The sequence below is a fragment of the Entelurus aequoreus genome, linkage group LG02, assembly GCF_033978785.1.
Source record: "Entelurus aequoreus isolate RoL-2023_Sb linkage group LG02, RoL_Eaeq_v1.1, whole genome shotgun sequence".
NCBI classification, from domain to species: domain Eukaryota; kingdom Metazoa; phylum Chordata; class Actinopteri; order Syngnathiformes; family Syngnathidae; genus Entelurus; species Entelurus aequoreus.
In genome coordinates, this window is record NC_084732.1 from 5,931,757 (window position 1) to 5,951,614 (window position 19,858).

The 19,858-nt window shown below is 33.5% G+C and overlaps 1 protein-coding gene across 1 annotated transcript; it reads left to right on the top strand.

The window, feature by feature from the left end:
• The first annotated feature begins 1,145 nt into the window (after positions 1-1,145).
• On the top strand, positions 1,146-19,729 carry glo1 (glyoxalase 1). Its single transcript, XM_062020829.1, has 6 exons — positions 1,146-1,319; positions 9,576-9,658; positions 9,717-9,857; positions 16,263-16,330; positions 16,453-16,542; positions 19,409-19,729. Exons 1-6 carry the CDS (start codon positions 1,251-1,253, stop codon positions 19,498-19,500), a joined length of 543 nt encoding a protein of 180 aa, XP_061876813.1. The 5' UTR covers positions 1,146-1,250; the 3' UTR covers positions 19,501-19,729.
• Positions 19,730-19,858: the final 129 nt, after the last annotated feature.

Here is a 19,858-nt window from a genome sequence, read left to right on the forward strand (position 1 = left end):
TTTTTTAGACATGTATCTCGTGCGCACGAGATACTTTCTTTTTATAAAATTATAAAAAATAAAAATAAAATTTATTTTATTTTTTTAGACATGTATCTCGTGGGCACGAGAAACTATCTCGTGCGCACGAGATACATGTTTAAAAAAAAAAAAAAAGTTTATATTTTTATTATAACTTTATCAAAAGTTTCTCGTGCGCACGAGAAAGTTTGAGATACATGTCTAAAAAACAAAACAAAAAATTCCCCCATGTCCCTGTAGGGGCTCCGTATAAAACAAATTCAGTGTAACAAAAATAGTGTTTTAAAATTCAGTGTAAAAAAATAGTACATTAAAATTCAGCTTAAAAAAAAATCAGTGCAGAAAAATTCAGTGTAAAAAAATCTCTATAAAAATTACTCAAGAGGGACCACCAGTAGAAAATGGATGGATGTACATTGTCAGCATAATGTGATGGAAAAAATATAAAATCAGCTCCATAAATTCAGTGTAAAAAAAAAAGAAAAAAAAAAAGCTTTCGTAATAAATACTCTTTATTAACCAGGCACACTTGAAACAGCGTCCATGGACGTGTATTTGTTTTCCTTGTATGTAAAAATTTTTGCAAAATTCAATACAAGTTAAAAAAATATCTGTAAACATAGTCCAAACACATCCTAAAAGGAGTAGGAAAGAAATATTACAATTATAATAATAATATAACAATTTAAAATAATCAATCCACTGAAAGAATTTAGGTTTCCCAATCGACTTTTACGTAATATTTATTTAAAATGAATAATTATTCGTAGATTATCTTCCATAAATATGCCAAATTTAGTAGCTTATTAACCTTATTTATATGTCGGCAAAACTAGTACTCAACGTTCAGTTCTTGTTTCCGTAACGATAGTTCACTTCCGACCTTTGTTTTCAAATTAAAAGTCGCAACGTTCATTTTAATGCGTAAATAAAAAACATATTTGCGGTGTGATGTGTCTGAATGCGTATTTATGTTAACTTAACAGTTTAAATGGCATTTACTTAGATCCAATGTGTGTATTTTAATCCATTTTCACCGTTCTCGTCTCTACTCCTACTTTTATTGTGGCGCCAGCGTGAAGGCGGGGTTTAAGTGAATTTGACAGACAAACAACCAATCACAGCCGAGCGAGCGCCCGGAGGCTGCCGAGTGTCACCGATCATTACCGAGCTCCCCTCTTTAAAGTAACATGTCATCCAGGTACTGACTACACACAACCTCACAAAAAATGAGTGACAAAGGTCTATCGGACGAGCTGGTGGCGGCGGCTTGTAAAGATGCGGATCCAATAACCAAGGTAAGAAGTTTGTTCGTCTTAAAAGTTAACTTTTTTAGGTGTTGTTAACATGTTGGCGCAATGAGACGTAAGGCGGTAGCTAGCAGGCTAGCTAGCCTAGCATTAGCTGGTTGAATAAAGTGTGCCAACCTGTTTATGCATCGACGTTATGTGCACTTTTACTCCATTTAAACTCTTTATTAGGTAGCACTTACATAACGGGGCGGATAAATGTATCACCAATATCTCTCAGATTCTTGGAATTCTTTGTTTTTGCTGTGACAAGTAGTCTTTTCACTGAAATACTGCAGGAATGTGTGAGCTCTGCTTGAACTTTGACCTGCAAGGACTCCTCCAAAAGGCGCTCACAAATGACGTCACACAATCACGGATTTGGCTGAAATGTGTAAGATTTTAGTGAGCTGCATTTGCACAGGTGTCACCTTTTTGGTTTAGGGCTGCAACCATTCATCGATTCATTCGATATTCTGTTGCTTCAAGTTTAATGAGTGGAACTAAAACACATTTATAAGATCCGGACCACATACAAGAAGGTAAAACAAGTTAAATTGATGATAAAAGGTAAATAGAAGGTGATAGACGTCACTTAAAAATAAAATAAGTAAAGCAAAGTAAGTAAAATAATGAATATAGAAGGTAAAATAAGAAATTAAAAGGTATAAAATAAGGTAAATATTGGTAAAATACGCATTAAAAGGTAAAAGAAGTAGAAAAAAGATAAATTAAGGTAAATAAAAGGTAACATAATTAAAAGTAACAAGTGTAGCGAAGATAAAATGAGGAAATTAAAAGGGTTAAGAAAGTAATTAAAAGGTAAAAAAGTAGAAGATAAAATGAGATAATAAAAAGGTGCAAATAGTAAATAAAAAGTAAACTAGAATAGAATAGAATGGACTTTATTGTCATTATATTTGCATATAACGAGATTAAGGACTCCAACTTAAGGTGCGGTAGTGGAAACAAATATGGAATAAAAAATAAATAAAACTAAGATAAGTAGAAGGTAAAATAAGGCCAAAAAAAGGAAAACATAGTAAATTAAAGGTAAAAGAAGATAGAAGGTAATAAAAGCTAATAAGGTCAAATGTGTTAAATAAAAGGTAAAAGAAGGTAAATAGAAGATACTCGTAAGAATTAAAAGGTAAATAGAAGATACAAGTAGTAAATAAAAGGTAAAATAAAGAAAATAAAAGGTAAATATAACGTTAAGGCATTAAATAAAAGGTAAAAGTTGTAAATAAAAGGTACATAGAAAGAACAAGTAGTAAATAAAAGGTAAATAGAAGGCAAAATAAGGAAAATAAAAGGTTACACAAAGTAGAAGGTAGAATAGTAAATAGAAGATAAAAAGGGTAATTGAAAGGTGCAAGTAATAAATTAAAAGTAAACTAAGATAAGTAAAAGGTAATGAAAGGTAAGTAGAAGGTAATGAAAGGCAATTAAAAGATAAACATAGTAAATTAAAGGTAAATAAAAGGTAAAATAAGATAGAAGGTAATAAAAGGTAAGTATATGGTGAAATTACTTAAAAGGTAAATAGAAGATAAACGTAAATAAAAGGTAAAAGAAAGAAAATAGAAAGTTAAAAGATGGTAAATGGAAAGAACAAGTTGTAAATAAAGGGCAAACATAGTAAATAAAAGGTAAATATAAGGTAAAAGAAGGAAAATAAAAGGTGTGTATATGTTAAAAGGTAAAACAGGAAATATAGAAAGCAAAATAAGTTAAATGGAAGTTAAAACAAGGTAAATATTTCAATTTTTTTCTGCTCCTAAAATCTGTAGTAGTCTTCCAGAAGATGTGAGACAGGCCTCAAAGTTGGCAAAGTTTAAATCCAGGCTGAAAACACTTTTATTTGCTTGTGGATATGACAACTGAAAATATTTCATCTACTCTTTGATTTTATTTTGAATTAGATTGTTTTTATGATGATTATTTTGAATTATGATTATTTTTATGATGGGTTTTTTTTTTCCCTTGTAATTTTCTGTACAGCACTTTGAGTTAGTCTGTGTGCGAATTGAGCTCTATAAATAAACTTGCCTTGCCTAAATAGAAGGTCATGGAGGAAAATAAAAGGTAAAAGAAGTTAAAGTAAGCTAAAAGACGGTCAGAAAAGGTCAAATAGGTTCATTAGACGATACAGAAAGAAGATAAATAAAAGGTAAAAAAGGAGTATAGGAAGTAAAACAAAGTAAAAGAAGGTAAATTAAAGGTTATGGCAAGTAAAAAAATCTCTGAATGTTTATCTCTTACTTGTGATTAGGACTGTCCCAATTCAACCTTTTCACTTCCAATACGATACCTATAATGACTTTTGCCCAATATCGATATTCATCTGACAAGATATCAGCACGACTCACACATTTATTATTTTTGTAGTGTAAAATGTTGCTGATTTTTTTTAAATGAGTCAAACGGGGAACAATGGTACGTCTGAAAAACACCAACCTATTTATTTTTAACCGTCTAAAATGGACTTATGCTGTCTTTAAGTTGAAGTGGAGTGGTAAATTTTTTGAATTTTTTTTTTTTTTTTTTTTTTTGGAATTTTTTTTGTGACCCCTAGTGGCCACATTAATTCATCAAGTTAAGCTCATGGCGGCAGGATTTTGAATCATGCGGACACATTTGTTACTGGATACCTTCCAATGCGTGTCTGCCTTGGAGACTAAGTAATATTCAACTTTAATTATTTGATACTTGTTTACATTTGCAAATGTGCTGTTTTACACTACAATATTGTTCTATTCGTATGTTTAGCTTGTGTGCTATTATGTGCTCAGCAGTTGTGTAGCTGCCAGCTCTTTGTAGCCTATAGCCTAGCATGTTCACCTTTTTTGTAAATGACTAAATTGGCCCTAGTGTGTGAATGTGAGTGTGAATGTTGTCTGTCTATCTGTGTTGGCCCTGTGATGAGGTGGCGACTTGTCCAGGGCGTACGCCGCCTTCCGCCCGAATGCAGCTGAGGTAGGCTCCAGCACCCCCCCCCCCCCCCCCGCGACACCAAAAGGGACAAGCTGTAGAAAATGGATGGATGGACTTGACTAAGAAGACGTCGTGTGCTTATTAGAGGACATTCAGGTGTTAACTTTGCACACGTAAACACTGCAGGACTGCCCGTATCAGACTTGATATCAGCGATTTTACATGCAAGCTTTTACAATCCAATACTTGGTTGTGTTTTTTTTTGCTGGTATCGAACTGATATCAATATTAGAACGGCACACCGTTACTTGTAATAATGATGTAAGCTAATGTTTTTTTTTATGTTTTGTTGCGCTTAACTTCTTTTTACGCTTGTAAGTTAGTTGCATGAGGCAAATTATTTAAAAAAAACTGTTTAACTTCTTTTTACACTTGCGTGAGGGTTAATAATATTTAGTAACACCTCCTGTGGACTTCATAAAGGTTTTACGATGTTGACAGCTTGACCCTGGAGCGAGTTGTTTCTCTTAATTCCACGGTTTCACGTGCCGGCGCTTGTCAGAGACGTGCGTTTGGTCGCACCGGGGTGAGGTTCCACTCCGTTTTTCCACGAGCCGGTGTCAGAACACGCACCTAGGTTTCCCTCGCCTCCCGCAGCAGCTTCAAGTGTTTTATTTAACCGCAGAGTTTGTCACGACTTCAAGAAGCCTGCCCTCACATGTCTCACGTGAAGCCCAGCCTGCTCATGCAGAGATAATGAGTGCTAGGCGTCTAATTTGTTTATTTGTGTGCTTGTAGTTTGCAACTAAACTATGGCGTCACATTAGTATTGACGGATGCATATATCCACATTTATCCATAATTAAGAGTTACTTCTTTTATATGTCTATAGTCATATTTTAAATAGCTAATGTTCCATTTCCATCAGGTTTGTCCTCTAAGCTTTGAGAATAAACCACAAAATACCAACTACTGCCTGTTGATTGAATATAAACATCAGTTTATTGCCATAAAAAGAATCTGGGAGAGACTAGCAATTTGAATTCCCCATTGGAGGAATGCTGGTCGACGCAACAGTACCAAAAATCCAAGCGCGTAAAAACTTATCGCGCGCTGATTCTCCACTTCGTGCGCGCGCGCGACACCCTTTTGCGCGCGCGTGGTGCCTTTGTGCGCGCGTGCGGGGCCTTCTTGCGTGCGCGCGGTGCCTTTCTGCGCGCGCGCTGTCTCGGTCTGTGCGCTGTCATGTTTAATTTTGGTACTTTGGGGGCGGGCATGCTTAGACCGCCCCTTCTTTCTGATTGGCTTTGAGCAATCAGAAGTATAGCAGGGCGGGTCATCGTCAATATGTATCAAGATTAACGGAGGAAGAAGTGGATAAAAAAATGTTGGCTGAAAAAGAGGTAAATATTGAACTGGTTTGGAGTGATTGTAAGGGTACTTTTACTAAAAATAATAATAATAAATTTTTATTTATAAAACACTTTTCATACATTTAAAATGCAGCTCAAAGTGCTTTACATAGTTAAAAACAAAATGAGAAATAACACCCACACCCCATGAAGACAGTCAAACATGTACATAAAAATAAACAAACAACAATAATAATAACAACACAATGACAATAGCCAATCACAGGAGCCCTCTGGACGTGGAGATCCAGAGGGCTCTTTGAGGAAACACTAGATGATCAAATAAATGGATTCAAAATAATTAAAATACACATCAGGTAAAAGTCCAAAAATAATATGAAATAAGATAAGATATAATCAAACATAAAAATAAACTACAATATGAAAAACAATAAAATAAAATACAATAAAAACTGAAATATAAATATAATAAGACCATATAAAAATAGGCTAAGATATGATAAAACATAAAAATAAGCTAAGATATGATAAACCATAAAAATAACTAATACTAATAGAATAATCCTGCACATTGGGCCTAATATTTGTGTAGCAAAGTGGTTTTTGAATTCGAGCAATGTAATCTGAAAGATGTTTAAAATATCAACAATTAATGTTAATATTTTTGAAGCAATATACTTCTCATAACATGAGTATCTGTGTGCAGGAGAGAGTGTAAAGAAAAGCATTGCTATAGTTTCACTTCATCTGCCTTTTTTTTACAACCTACTTGAAGTTGTATTATTTTTATTTTTTATTTTTATTTTTTCAAAGCCAATCAGAAAGAAGGGGCGGTCTAAGCATGCCCGCCCCCAAAGTACCAAAATGAAACATGACAGCGCACAGACCGAGACCGCGCGTGCGCAGAAAGGCACTGCGCGCGCGTAGAAAGGCACCGCGCGCGCGCGCACGCACAAAGGCACCACGCGCGCGCGCACGCACAAAGGCACCACGCGCCCGCAAAAGGGTGTCGCGCGCGCACGAAGTGGAGAATCAGCGCGCGATAACAGTTCTCACGCGCTTGGATTTTTGGTACTAATGTGACGCCATACTAAACACCTCAAACACTGCACTACTAATAACTAGAAGAGGCAATTCCTGAAGGAATTGTGTGTGAATGCAACAATGCTGAAGTTGAACTGAAATGCTGACTAATATGAATGTAAGAATAGTTTGAATTAGGGCTGGGCGATATGGCCTTTTATTAATATCTCGATATTTTTAGGCCATGTCACGATACACGATATATATCTGGATATTTTGCCTTAGCCTTGAATGAACACTTGATGCATATAATCACAGCAGTATGATGATTCTATGTGTCTACTAGGGATGATGTTTGATAAGGAATTATCGAGTTCGAGCCTATTATCGAATCCTCTTATCGAACCGATTCCTTATCGATTCTCTTATGGAGTCCAGATAGGTTGTTGTATATGGAAAAAAAACACAATATTTGGTTTAACAAAAGCTCACTTTTATTATATAATAAAAAAATAAAATCTAATAAATAAATAAATATTGACTGTTACCCACCTAAAAAAATAAAATAAAATAAATAAATATGGACTGTTGTTACCCAAAGTATATTAAGTGGGATTTTTCAGAGAAACAAATATATACAGTAACACAAAAACAAGCTGTCTCTGTGATCACTATAGGTGTATAAATAATAATATAGTGTTAAATAAAATCAGTCCCTTGGGCACAAAACTGAAAATAATACAGCTCTCCAAAAAGTGCACTTCTGCTGCTATTTGACATAACTGTTTGTTATGATGCTTTGACATTTTTGCACTTTATTTCTTTATTGAAAGAAAATTCTATGAAGAGAAAAGTTGTTTGCAAATGTGGTTACAATGCTAAAAAATGAAAAGTTAAAGCTAAAAAAAGAAATACACTTTATTGACTTAACATTATTTCTTTATAGGGGGAAAAATGTTATGAGCTACAGAATATAACAACTACACTACCCAGCATGCAACGGGAGTTACGAGCATGCGTGTTAGCCCCGAAAAGTGTTGCATGTTGCCACGCTGTGAAAGTAAACGTCAAGAACTCAGCCAACACGCCTCGTCTGCATTATTTATAATTAGACAGACAACACATCTACAGTGTGATTTTGTTTTGTTTACAAGGAAAGAAAAACAAAAGTTAAAAAAGGGAGATATGTTGTATATATATGTATGTGCTGCGGTTGCTTTAAGAACGTTGCGACAGCTGCCGTAAAGGAGGTGCGTTGCTAGCCTGGTTGCTATGTTTCCGGTTGGTCGTAAAAGTGTTCGTCATGTGTTTTACCCTGCTAAAATCTCTCAGTAAAGTTATTTGATGGATTATAGCTTTTGTTTTGAACTTTATTACAAAAGAAATGTAGTTTGTCTCTTTTATCCGATTATTAATCAATTAATCAAAGTAATAATCGACAGATTAATCGATTATCAAATTAATCGTTAGTTGCAGCCCTAATATATATGTATGTATGTATGTATGTATGTATTTGATTGATTGATTGATTGAGACTTTTATTAGTAGGTTGCACATTAAGGTACATATTCCGTACAATTGACCACTAAATGGTAACACCCGAATACGTTTTTCAACTTGTTTAAGTCGGGGTCCACTTAAATTGATTCATGATACAGATATACAGGTATGTATGTATGTATATATATATTAGGGCTGCAACTAACGATTAATTTGATAATCGATTAATCTGTCGATTATTACTTCGATTAATCGATTAATAATCGGATAAAAGAGACAAACTACATTTCTGTCCTTTCCAGTATTTTATTGAAAAAAAACAGCATACTGGCACCATACTTATTTTGATTATTGTTTCTCAGCTGTTTGTACATGTTGCAGTTTATAAATAAAGGTTTATGAAAAAAAAAAAAAATTGTATTAAAAAAAACAAAACAACAACTCTGCGCAAAGCATAGATCCAACGAATCGATGACTAAATTAATCTAATTAAACTATTTAATTAATCTAATTAAACTATTTTAATAATCGATTTTAATCGATTTAATCGATTAGTTGTTGCAGCCCTAATATATATACATATATATATATTTATATATAATGTTACATGTTTTTTTATTCATTATTAATATCAACGTGTCAGCTTTTTGTCAGTACATGATGCCTTTATCTGTATTTTTGCATTTTTTTAATTGATTATTTATTTATATTTTTAAGTTATGTACAAGTAGATGATGTATCGGGACAGATCCATTAAGAGTTTGAGCACAAATATGTCGTAAAGGGATTAACTACACACAATAAAACATTAACAAAATGATGTGTCACATGAATGGTTTTTGAAGTAATACCTTGGTGACATGAAAAAAACACAATAAATGGAAAAAAAACAACAACTGGTGTTTACTTTTTTATATTAATATAAAACTCAAAGCAGTTTGGCTAATAAAGATGAAGTCTAATAGCTTTATTCTCTTTGTAGTTCAGTACAACAGTTTGGCCAACAAAAATAAAGAGTGACACCTCTCACCTCGAATACACAATCTTCACAGCCGGCGTTCACTTCGATGAGATGACAAAACATTTGAGCTAGTATTGATGTGATTTGAACACTGACACAGTTTGCAGTTAAATAAAGGAGGAGTGAACATCCCAGTCAACAAAGTAAAGACTTTTTAAACAAGTTGTGACAACGTTCACCAACCAGAGAGCGGGTGCCTTTTGTTCATTTGTTCACTTCCTGTTTCTTCCAACAAAGATGAAGAAAAATGATTGAATGTTTAATTGAACACATTTTTAATGATATTTACGTGTCTATCGCAATATATATTGTAAGGGTGTCAAAAAATATAGATTTTTTGTAATGATTCTTGATCAATTCGATTTTTTTATGTATTTATTGCTCTAAAAAGCACCTTGTTATGTCCCCTAGGACTTCATGATGCAGCAGACGATGCTGCGAGTGAAAGATCCGGTCAAATCCTTGGATTTCTACACCAGAATCCTGGGCATGACGTGAGTATTCCAGTCAGACGCCTCGCGCCGTGGAATGGACTGACCCGCTGTCTCCCAGGCTGCTGCAGAAGTTTGACTTCCCCTCCATGAGGTTCTCCCTCTTCTTCCTGGGCTACGAGGACAAGAACGAGATCCCCGCCGACCTGAAGGACCGGACGTCCTGGACGTTTTCCCGCAGGGCCACCATCGAGCTGACACAGTAAGTGTTCTTTTGACGTCGCTCACGTCAAAGTCTCACCAGCGTGGAGACGCGTCATTTACGAGGCAGGAGGTGAATAGTAAGTCGGTCTGCCGAAGGTTGGTTTGATTGACACCTGCGCAGTGGCCTTGTGGTTAGAGCAGGGGTCACCAACCTTTTTGAAACCAAGAGCTACTTCTTGGGTACTGATTAATGCGAAGGGCTACCAGTTTGATACACACTTAAATAAATTGCCAGAAATAGCCAATTTGCTCAATTTACCTTTAACTCTATGTTATTATTAATAATGAATGATATTTACACTTAATTGAACGGTTTAAAAGAGGAGAAAACACGAAAAAAATGACAACTAAATTTTGAAACATAGTTTATCTTCAATTTCGACTCTTTAAAATTCAAAATTCAACCGAAAAAAAGAAGAGAAAAACTAGCTAATTCGAATGTTTTTGAAAAAATTAAAAAAATAATTTATGGAACATCATTAGTAATTTTTCCTGATTAAGATTAATTTTAGAATTTTGATGACATGTTTTAAATAGGTTAAAATCCAATCTGCACTTTCTTAGAATATATAACAAATTGGACCAAGCTATATTTCTAACATAGACAAATCATTATTTCTTCTAGATTTTCCAGAACAAAAATTTTAAAAGAAATTCAAAAGACTTTGAAATAAGATTTAAATTTGATTCTACAGATTTTCTAGATTTGCCGGAATAATTATTTTGAATTTTAATCATAATAAGTTTGAAGAAATATTTCACAAATATTCTTCGTCGAAAGTAGTACCTTATCTTCACCATACCTGGTTGTCCAAATTAGACATAATAATGTGTTAATTCCACGACTGTATACATCAGTATCGGTTGATATCGGTACCGGTTGATATCGGTAAATAGAGTTGGACAATATCGGATATCACTATTGTTCATTTCTAATTTTTATTATTTTTTATTAATGTTTTTAATGATAATATCAATGAGGGTTTTTTAATCACTGCTATTTTGAAATTGTTACTAATATTGATACTAGAGATGTCCGATAATATCGGTCTGCCGATATTATCGGCCGATAAATGTGTCAAAATGTAATATCGGAAATTATCGGTATCGTTTTTTTAATTATCAGTATCGTTTTTTTGTTTTTTGTTTTTGTTTTTTTATTAAATCCACTTAAAAAACACAAGATACACTTACAATTAGTGCACCAACCCAAAAAACCTCCCTCCCCCATTCACACTCATTCACACAAAAGGGTTGTTTCCTTCTGTTATTAATATTCTGCTTCCTACATTATATATCAATATATATCAATACAGTCTGCAAGGGATACAGTCCGTAAGCACACATGATTGTGCGTGCTGCTGGTCCACTAATAGTACTAACTTTTAACAGTTAATTTGACTCATTTTCTTTAATTACTAGTTTCTATGTAACTGTTTTTATATTGTTTTACTTTTTTTTATTCAAAACAATTTTTGTAATTTATTTATCTTATTTTATTTTATTAATTTTTTTAAAAAGTACCTTAACTTCACCATACCTGGTTGTCCAAATTAGGCATAATAATGTGTTAATTCCACGACTGTATACAGCAGTATCGGTTGATATCAGTATCGGTTGATATCGGTATCGGTTGATATTGGTAAATATAGTTGGACAATATCGGATATCACTATTGTTCATTTCTAATTTTTATTATTTTTTATTAATGTTTTTAATGATAATATCAATGAGGGTTTTTTAATCACTGCTATTTTGAAATTGTTACTAATATTGATACTAGAGATGTCCGATAATATCGGTCTGCCGATGTTATCGGCCGATAAATGCGTTAAAATGTAATATCGGAAATTATCGGTATCGGTTTTTTTATTATCAGTATCGGTTTTTATTTTTGGGTTTTTATTTGTATTTTTATTAAATCCACATAAAAAACACAAGATACACTTACAATTAGTGCACCAACCCAAAAAACCTCCCTCCCCCCATTCACACTCATTCACACAAAAGGGTTGTTTCCTTCTGTTATTAATATTCTGGTTCCTACATTATATATCAATATATATCAATACAGTCTGCAAGGGATACAGTCCGTAAGCACACATGATTGTGCGTGCTGCTGGTCCACTGTTAGTACTAACCTTTAACAGTTAATTTTACTAATTTTCATTAATTACTAGTTTCTATGTAACTGTTTTTATATTGTTTGACTTTATTTTTTATTCAAAACAATTTTTATAATTTATTTATCTTATTTTATTTTATAATTTTTTAAAAAAAGGACCTAATCTTCACCATAACTGGTTGTCCAAATTAGGCATAATAATGTGTTAATTCCACGACTGCATATATCAGTATCGGTTGATATCAGTATCGGTTGATATCGGTATCGGTAAATAAAGAGTTGGACAATATCGGAATATCGGATATCACTAGCGATGTCCGATAATGGCTTTTTGCCGATATCCGATATTCCGATATTGTCCAACTCTTTAATTACCGATACCGATATCAACCGATACCGATATTAACCGATATATACAGTCGGGGAATTAACACATTATTATGCCTAATTTGGACAACCAGGTATGGTGAAGATAAGGTACTTTTTAAAAAAATAAATAAAATAAAATAAGATAAATAAATTAAAAACATTTTCTTGAATAAAAAAGAAAGTAAAACAATATAAAAACAGTTACATAGAAACTAGTACTTAATGAAAATTTGTAAAATTAACTGTTAAAGGTTAGTACTATTAGTGGAGCAGTAGCACGCACAATCATGTGTGCTTACGGACTGTATCCCTGCAGACTGTATTGATATATATTGATATATAATGTAGGAACCAGAATATTAATAACAGAAAGAAACAACCCTTTTGTGTGAATGAGTATGAATGGGGGAGGGAGGTTTTTTGGGTTGGTGCATTAATTGTAAGTGTATCTTGTGTTTTTTATGTTGATTTAATTAAAAAAAACAAAAAAAAACGATACCGATAATAAAAAAACCCGATACCGATAATTTCCGATATTACATTTTAACGCACAGGCCGATATTATCGGACATCCCTAGATATCACTATTGTTCATTTCTAATTTTTATTATTTTTTATTTATGTTTTTAATGATAATATCAATGAGGGTTTTTTAATCACTGCTATTTTGAAATTGTTACTAATATTGATACTGTTGTTGATAATGTTCATTTTTGTTTCACCACATTTGGATTGTTCCGTGTCATGTGTGTGTCCTCAATTGCTCGGTTTAGTGTTGTTCTTAGTGTTGCTGGGACGGGTTTGGTTTTTGGAATTGTATTGCATTGTTGTAGTATTGTTGTGTATTGTTTTGTTGATTGATTAATAAAAAAAAATAAAAAAAATATCGGATATCTGCAAAAAGCCATTATCGGACATCCCTAATTTTTGAGCCCTTTTAAAGAAAATCCTATCCTTGTTGCAAATTCTAAAAATGACTTGATGCCGTCATTGTCACCACGCCCATAACCACGCCCCCACCACCACCGGTTTCTTGGGGAAACCCTAATAATACCTGTATGTTGAAGCACAGTACGTCTGACTATGGTAGCCATAATATTGTGTGTTCCATCAAGCGGTGCGGCTTCGTAGCAAAGTCGTACTAAAACATTTTGACAAATTTCTGAGCACCGTGTGTAATGTTCTATATTCTCAATTAGAGATGTCCGATAATGGCTTTTTTGCCGATATCCGATATTCCGATATTGTCCAACTCTTAATTACCGATTCCGATATATACAGTCGTGGAATTAACACATTATTATGCCTAATTTTGTTGTGATGCCCCGCTGGATGCATTAAACAATGTAACTTTACCATGAATTGATGAACGTGGACCCCGACTTAAACAAGTTGAAAAACTTATTGGGGTGTTACCATTTAGTGGTCAATCGTACGGAATATGTACTGTACTGTGCAATCTACTAATACAAGTTTCAATCAATCAATCAAAAACAAGGTTTTCCAAAATACTGTAAGAGAACATATTCAACTCCAGGTGGGATTTAAGGGGGGTTGAGGTGGGCGGGGTTTGGTGGTAGCGGGGGGTGTATATTGTAGCGTCCCGGAAGAGGTAGTGCTGACAGGGGTTCTGGGTATTTGTTCTGTTGTGTTTATGTTGCGTTACGTTGCGGATGTTCTCCCGAAATGTGTTTGTCATTCTTGTTTGGTGTGGGTTCACAGTGTGGCGCATATTTGTAACAGTGTTAAAGTTCCTTATACGGCAACCCTCAGTGTGACCTGTATGGCTGTTGACCAAGTATGCGTTGCATTCACTTGTGTGTGTGAAAAGCCGTAGATATTATGTGACTGGGCCGGCACGCAAAGGCAGTGCCTTTAAGGTTTATTGGTGCTCTGTACTTCTCCCTACGTCCGTGTACACAGCGGCGTTTTAAAAAGTCATAAATTGTACTTTTTGAAACCGATACCGATAATTTCCGATATTACATTTTAAAGCATTTATTGGCCGATAATATCGGCAGTCCGATATTATCGGACATCTCTACTTTTTAATGTTTTTAATTAGGGATGTCCGATAATGGCTTTTTGCCGATATCCGATATTCCGATATTGTCCAACTCTTTAATTACCGATACCGATATCAACCGATACCGATATCAACCGATATATGCAGTCGTGGAATTAACACATTATTATGCCTAATTTGGACAACCAGGTATGGTGAAGATAAGGTACTTTTTAAAAAAAATTAGTAAAATAAGATAAATACCGTATTTCCTTGAATAGCCGCAGGGGCGCTAATTAATTTAAAACCTCTTCTCACTCCTGCGGTTACCAAAACCATGCGGAATGAGCAAGCATGCTCTAATTATTTTAAAACCTCTTCTCACTCCGGCGCATACCTTATCATGAAAAACACATTTAATAAAAAAAACGTTATTATGACCTTACCTTTACTTGTAGATGGGTCCATGTGCAGCTGCTTCTGATCAAAGGCAGTCTTTCTCATCTTTCTTCAATTTTAAAAGTCTCTGGAGATATTCCTTTAATTATTACCTCCTGCTTCGATTGAAAGTCCAGTTTAGAAAACGGTTTTATTTTAGATATGTAATCCTCCATGTTAAAAGTGCAAGCAAACAATTGCTGCATGCTTGCTGCTTGTTGTCTTCTTCTGCAGTACCTGTCTCCTGCAGTACTGGTAGTCGCAAGAAGGATCACTAGCGCCCTCTACCACCTGGAGGCGGGAGTCATTTAATGACTCATATTTGACCCGGCGGAAGTGCCAAGCATGCGCTAATTATTTTGCGAAACGAGTTTGACCCGGCTGTAATTCTAGGCAGGCGAATACTATATTCCCGGCGCCAATTCAAGGAAATACGGTAAATTAAAAACATTTTCTTGAATAAAAAAGAAAGTACAACAATATAAAAACAGTTACATAGAAACTAGTAATGAATGAAAATGAGTAAAATTAACTGTTAAAGGTTAGTACTATTAGTGGACCAGCAGCACGCACAATCATGTGTGCTTACGGACTGTATCCCTTGCAGACTGTATTGATATATATTGATATATAATGTAGGAACCAGAATATTAATAACAGAAAGAAACAACCCTTTTGTGTGGATGAGTGTAAATGGGGGAGGGAGGTTTTTTGGGTTGGTGCACTAATTGTAAGTGTATCTTGTGTTTTTTATGTTGATTTAATTAAAAAAACCAAAAAAAAACAAAACCGATACCGATAATAAAAAAACGATACCGATAATTTCCGATATTACATTTTAACGCATATATCGGCCGATAATATCGGACATCTCTATTTTTAATGTTTTCAGTTCACCAGTGTATTTTCTATGGGGGTGACTAAGATTCTTAAAAGTTTTTAAAGTATCCTCTTATGTTTGGTGTTAAATTCTACAGAAGATTTATTTATATTTATTTTGAAAACATATTTTTTGCTACGTATGTGCCTCTTAAGACTCCACTGTAGGTACTTGGTTAGGACATGTTACTACTAAACTAAACAAGTATGTTTTTTTGTTTTTTTTCAAATAACAATCAATAAGAGAACCGATAAGCAAAACCGAAAGTGGAACTGTAAAAATCTTATCACATCCCATCCTTCGTCGTAATATTCCTGTCCAATATTGACTCTTTCTTGTAATGGTGCAACTTTTTCTCAACTTTAAATTTTTTCGTTAAGCTTTGCAACTTAATTCCTTTTTTATTTATTTATTTATTTTTTAAATATCTCATCCTGTGAGACCAAAGTTCAATATCATTGATATTGTTTGTTAATTTAGCCATTTGTATAGGCAAAACATGCTTAAAAAATAACCATAAAAAAATCTGCGATACCGAAACGGCAAACTTCATTCATTCCTCTGGTTTCTTTCCTGTCCCTGCCAGTAACTGGGGGTCGGAGTCGGATGAAAGTCAGTCCTACCACAACGGCAATGCAGATCCACGTGGTTTCGGTAAGCTTGGCCATTTTTTTCCCCTTTCACTTTCGTCTATGAATGAGTACGCAAGTTTTTTTTTCCCTTTCTCTCTCATTTAAGGCTGACGGACACTAATTTGCCTCTGTCACTTTTGTCAGGACACATCGGGATCGCCGTGCCCAACGTCAACAAAGCCTGCAAACTGTTCGAAGAGCAAGACGTCACGTTTGTCAAGAAGCCAGATGATGGTGACAACATGAATTTTTAATATACACTATATATATATATATATTATATATATATAGTGTATATATATTTTTAACAAGTTAAATTGATGATAGAAGGTAATAGACGTCACTTAAAAATAAGCTGAAAAACGGTAATTGGAATGTACTATAAGTAAGTAAAATAATGAATATAGAAGGCAAAAGAAGACATTAAAAGGTAAAAGAAGTACATATAATATAAAATAAGGTAGATATTGGTAAAACAAGTAATTCAAAGTTAAAAGAAGTAAAAAGAAGATAACATAAGGTAACGGCGGGACGGCGTGGCGAAGTTGGTAGAGTGGCCGAGCCAGCAATCGGAGGGTTGCTGGTTACTGGGGTTCAATCCCCACCTTCTACCATCCTAGTCACGTCCGTTGTGTCCTTGGGCAAGACACTTCACCCTTGCTCCTGATGGCTGCTGGTTAGCGCCTTGCATGGCAGCTCCCGCCATCAGTGTGTGAATGTGTGTGTGAATGTGGAAATAGTGTCAAAGCGCTTTGAGTACCTTGAAGGTAGAAAAGCTCTATACAAGTATAACCCATTTATTTATTATTTATTTAATTAAAATGTAAAAAAGTAAATAGAAGATAAAATAAGGTAATTGAAAGGTGCAAGTAGTAAATTAAAGGTAAAAAACAAGTAAACTAAGATAAGTAGAAGGTATTAAAAGGTAAGTAGAAGGTAAAATAAAGCAATTAAAAGGTAAACATAGTAAATTAAAGGTAAAAAGAACATGAAAGGTAAAAGGAGATAGATAGAAGGTAATAAAAGGTAATTATAAGGTAAAATTAGTTAAAAGGAAGGTAAATAGAAGATAAAAGTAATAAATAAAAGGTAAAATAAGGTAAATAGAAGATAAAAGTAGTAAATAAAAGGTGAAAGAAAGAAAATAGAAGGTAAATATAAGGTTAAGACCCTAATTAAAAGGCAAAAGAAGGTAAATGAAAAGAAAAAGTCGTAAATAAAAGGCAATATAAATAAAATAAATAAATACATCTAACTAAAACTCTTGGGGATAAGTGTTAGAAAAAAAAAAAATATATATATATATATATATAAAAATAAATAAACAATTTCTTTTTTTCAACACTTTAGTCTCTAGATCAATCTCAGATCTATCTGTCGATATAAAGTTTGAATTTTATGTTTTATGCTCTTTTTGTCAAAACCATCTTTTGTATGACAAAAACACAAAATATGCTATATTCCCCCACCCCAATAATTTCAAAGTATAATATTGGATGTGAAATAATTAGACCTCTAATAGGTCAATAAGTCATAACATTGATTTTGATTCTTTAAAAAAAAAAAAAAAATAGAATAAAAAATCTAAAATTCTTGTGGATAAAAGTGTTAGAAATAAGTCATATATAGATATATATTTGTAACTTTCAACACTTTTGTCTCTAGATCAGGGGTAGGGAACCTGTGGCTCTTTTGATGACTGCATCTGGCTCTCAGATAAATCTTAGCTTACATTGCTTAACACGATAAGTAATGAATAATTCCGCTGGTAATCGCAGTGTTAAAAATAACGTTCAAAATATAAAACATTCTCATGCGTTTTAATCCATCCATCCGTTTTCTACCGCACCTGTTCAAGAAGTCGCATTAATTGTATAAAGTAATTTATTTTATTAATTGTTAGCTTCAGAATAACAATGTTATTAAAAAGAATACGAGACCTATTGTACTCTAAAAATGTTGGTCTTACTTAAGAATGCACGCATTTAGTTGTATTCAGTGTTAAAATTTTTTGTATGGCTCTCGTGGAAATACATTTAAAAATATTTGGCTTTCATGGCTCTCTCAGTCAAAAAGGTTTTATGGCAAAACAAAAAATATGCAATATTTTCCCCCAAAAAATTTCCAAGTATAGTATTTGATGTGAAGTAATTGGAGCCCTAAATAGGTCAGTAATTCATTACATTGATTTTAATTATGTTTTGAGCAATGATAATTCAAAAAGTCCCGCAAAAACTTTTTGGGGCTCCAAAAGTGTTAAAAATAAGTAAATAATCATTTTTTATTTCACTTTCAACACTTAAGTCTCTGGGTCAACTTTAGATCTATCTGTCGATTTAATGTTTTAAAATATTTTTTATGTTTTTTTTTTTTTTAATGACATACAAAATATGCAATATTTTTCCCCAAAAATATTTCACAGTGCAATTTTGGTTGGATAGTGTAAGTTTATTTTGAACACGTATACAATTTTAGTATGATATTTCACATATTATATTTATATTTATTTATATTATATATTTATTTATTTATATTTATTTATATTATATGTTTATTTATTATATTTATTTATTTATATTTATATTATATTTAAATTTTCTTTACGTGTCCGAAAAGAAGTAGAAAGAAGCGGATCTTATTTAATCGTACCCCTTTGCTACGTCATAGCAATTCCAGTACTGACACGTGTTCACTTCCTGTTCTTCATTTGTGCATAATTAACATCAATTAATTCTGAACACAACATAAATGTGATTCACATAACGAGATTGTCGATGCAAAGTAATTGTAACCTTCGATCGGTTAATATTTCATAACATTGGTTTTGATTGATTATTATTTCTTTAGCATTGACAGTTTTAAAGGTTAAAAAAACAGCTTGTGTTTACATAAATAATCTATTAATAATAATAATTAATCATCTTTAATAAATAACCACTTTGTGTTATTAGAGTCAACTTTTTCTCGTTGCATTTCACACGTTTTGCTCTTTTATTTCATCTTATTGTTGCGGGTCATGGAAAAAAAATGCCTATTTATAATGCCTGCTGAAATGTGATTGGTCGGTATTCATGTGACGCACCTGTCTTGTTCCTGCCAGGTAAAATGAAAGGTCTGGCCTTCATTCAGGACCCTGACGGCTACTGGATCGAGATCCTAAGTCCCAACAATATGATTTCCATCACCAGCTAATTAAAGAGGAGAGAAGAACTTTGTGCATTAAGAGACGATGACGTCTTGGGAGGGAAAAGGCAGCAAAATTACTCGGGTGACAAATTTAATTTGGAGCTGTACTAAAGAAGGACAGTTGGTTAGCGCGTACGTTTGAATCTTTAACTTTTGTTCTTCTATCAACTACTTGGGTAACGAAATGGTGCTGTGTAATAAATGTTAGAGCTCCTGTTCAAATGCAACTTGCTGTGTACTGTCATCTTTTCTTATACACAAACTCATTCATTTACATTTTAGACCAATATTAACTATTCATTAACTTGTTGTGGTTTCAAATGGAGCGTAATTCCGACTGCTGTGCTTTAGTTTCGCCTCACGG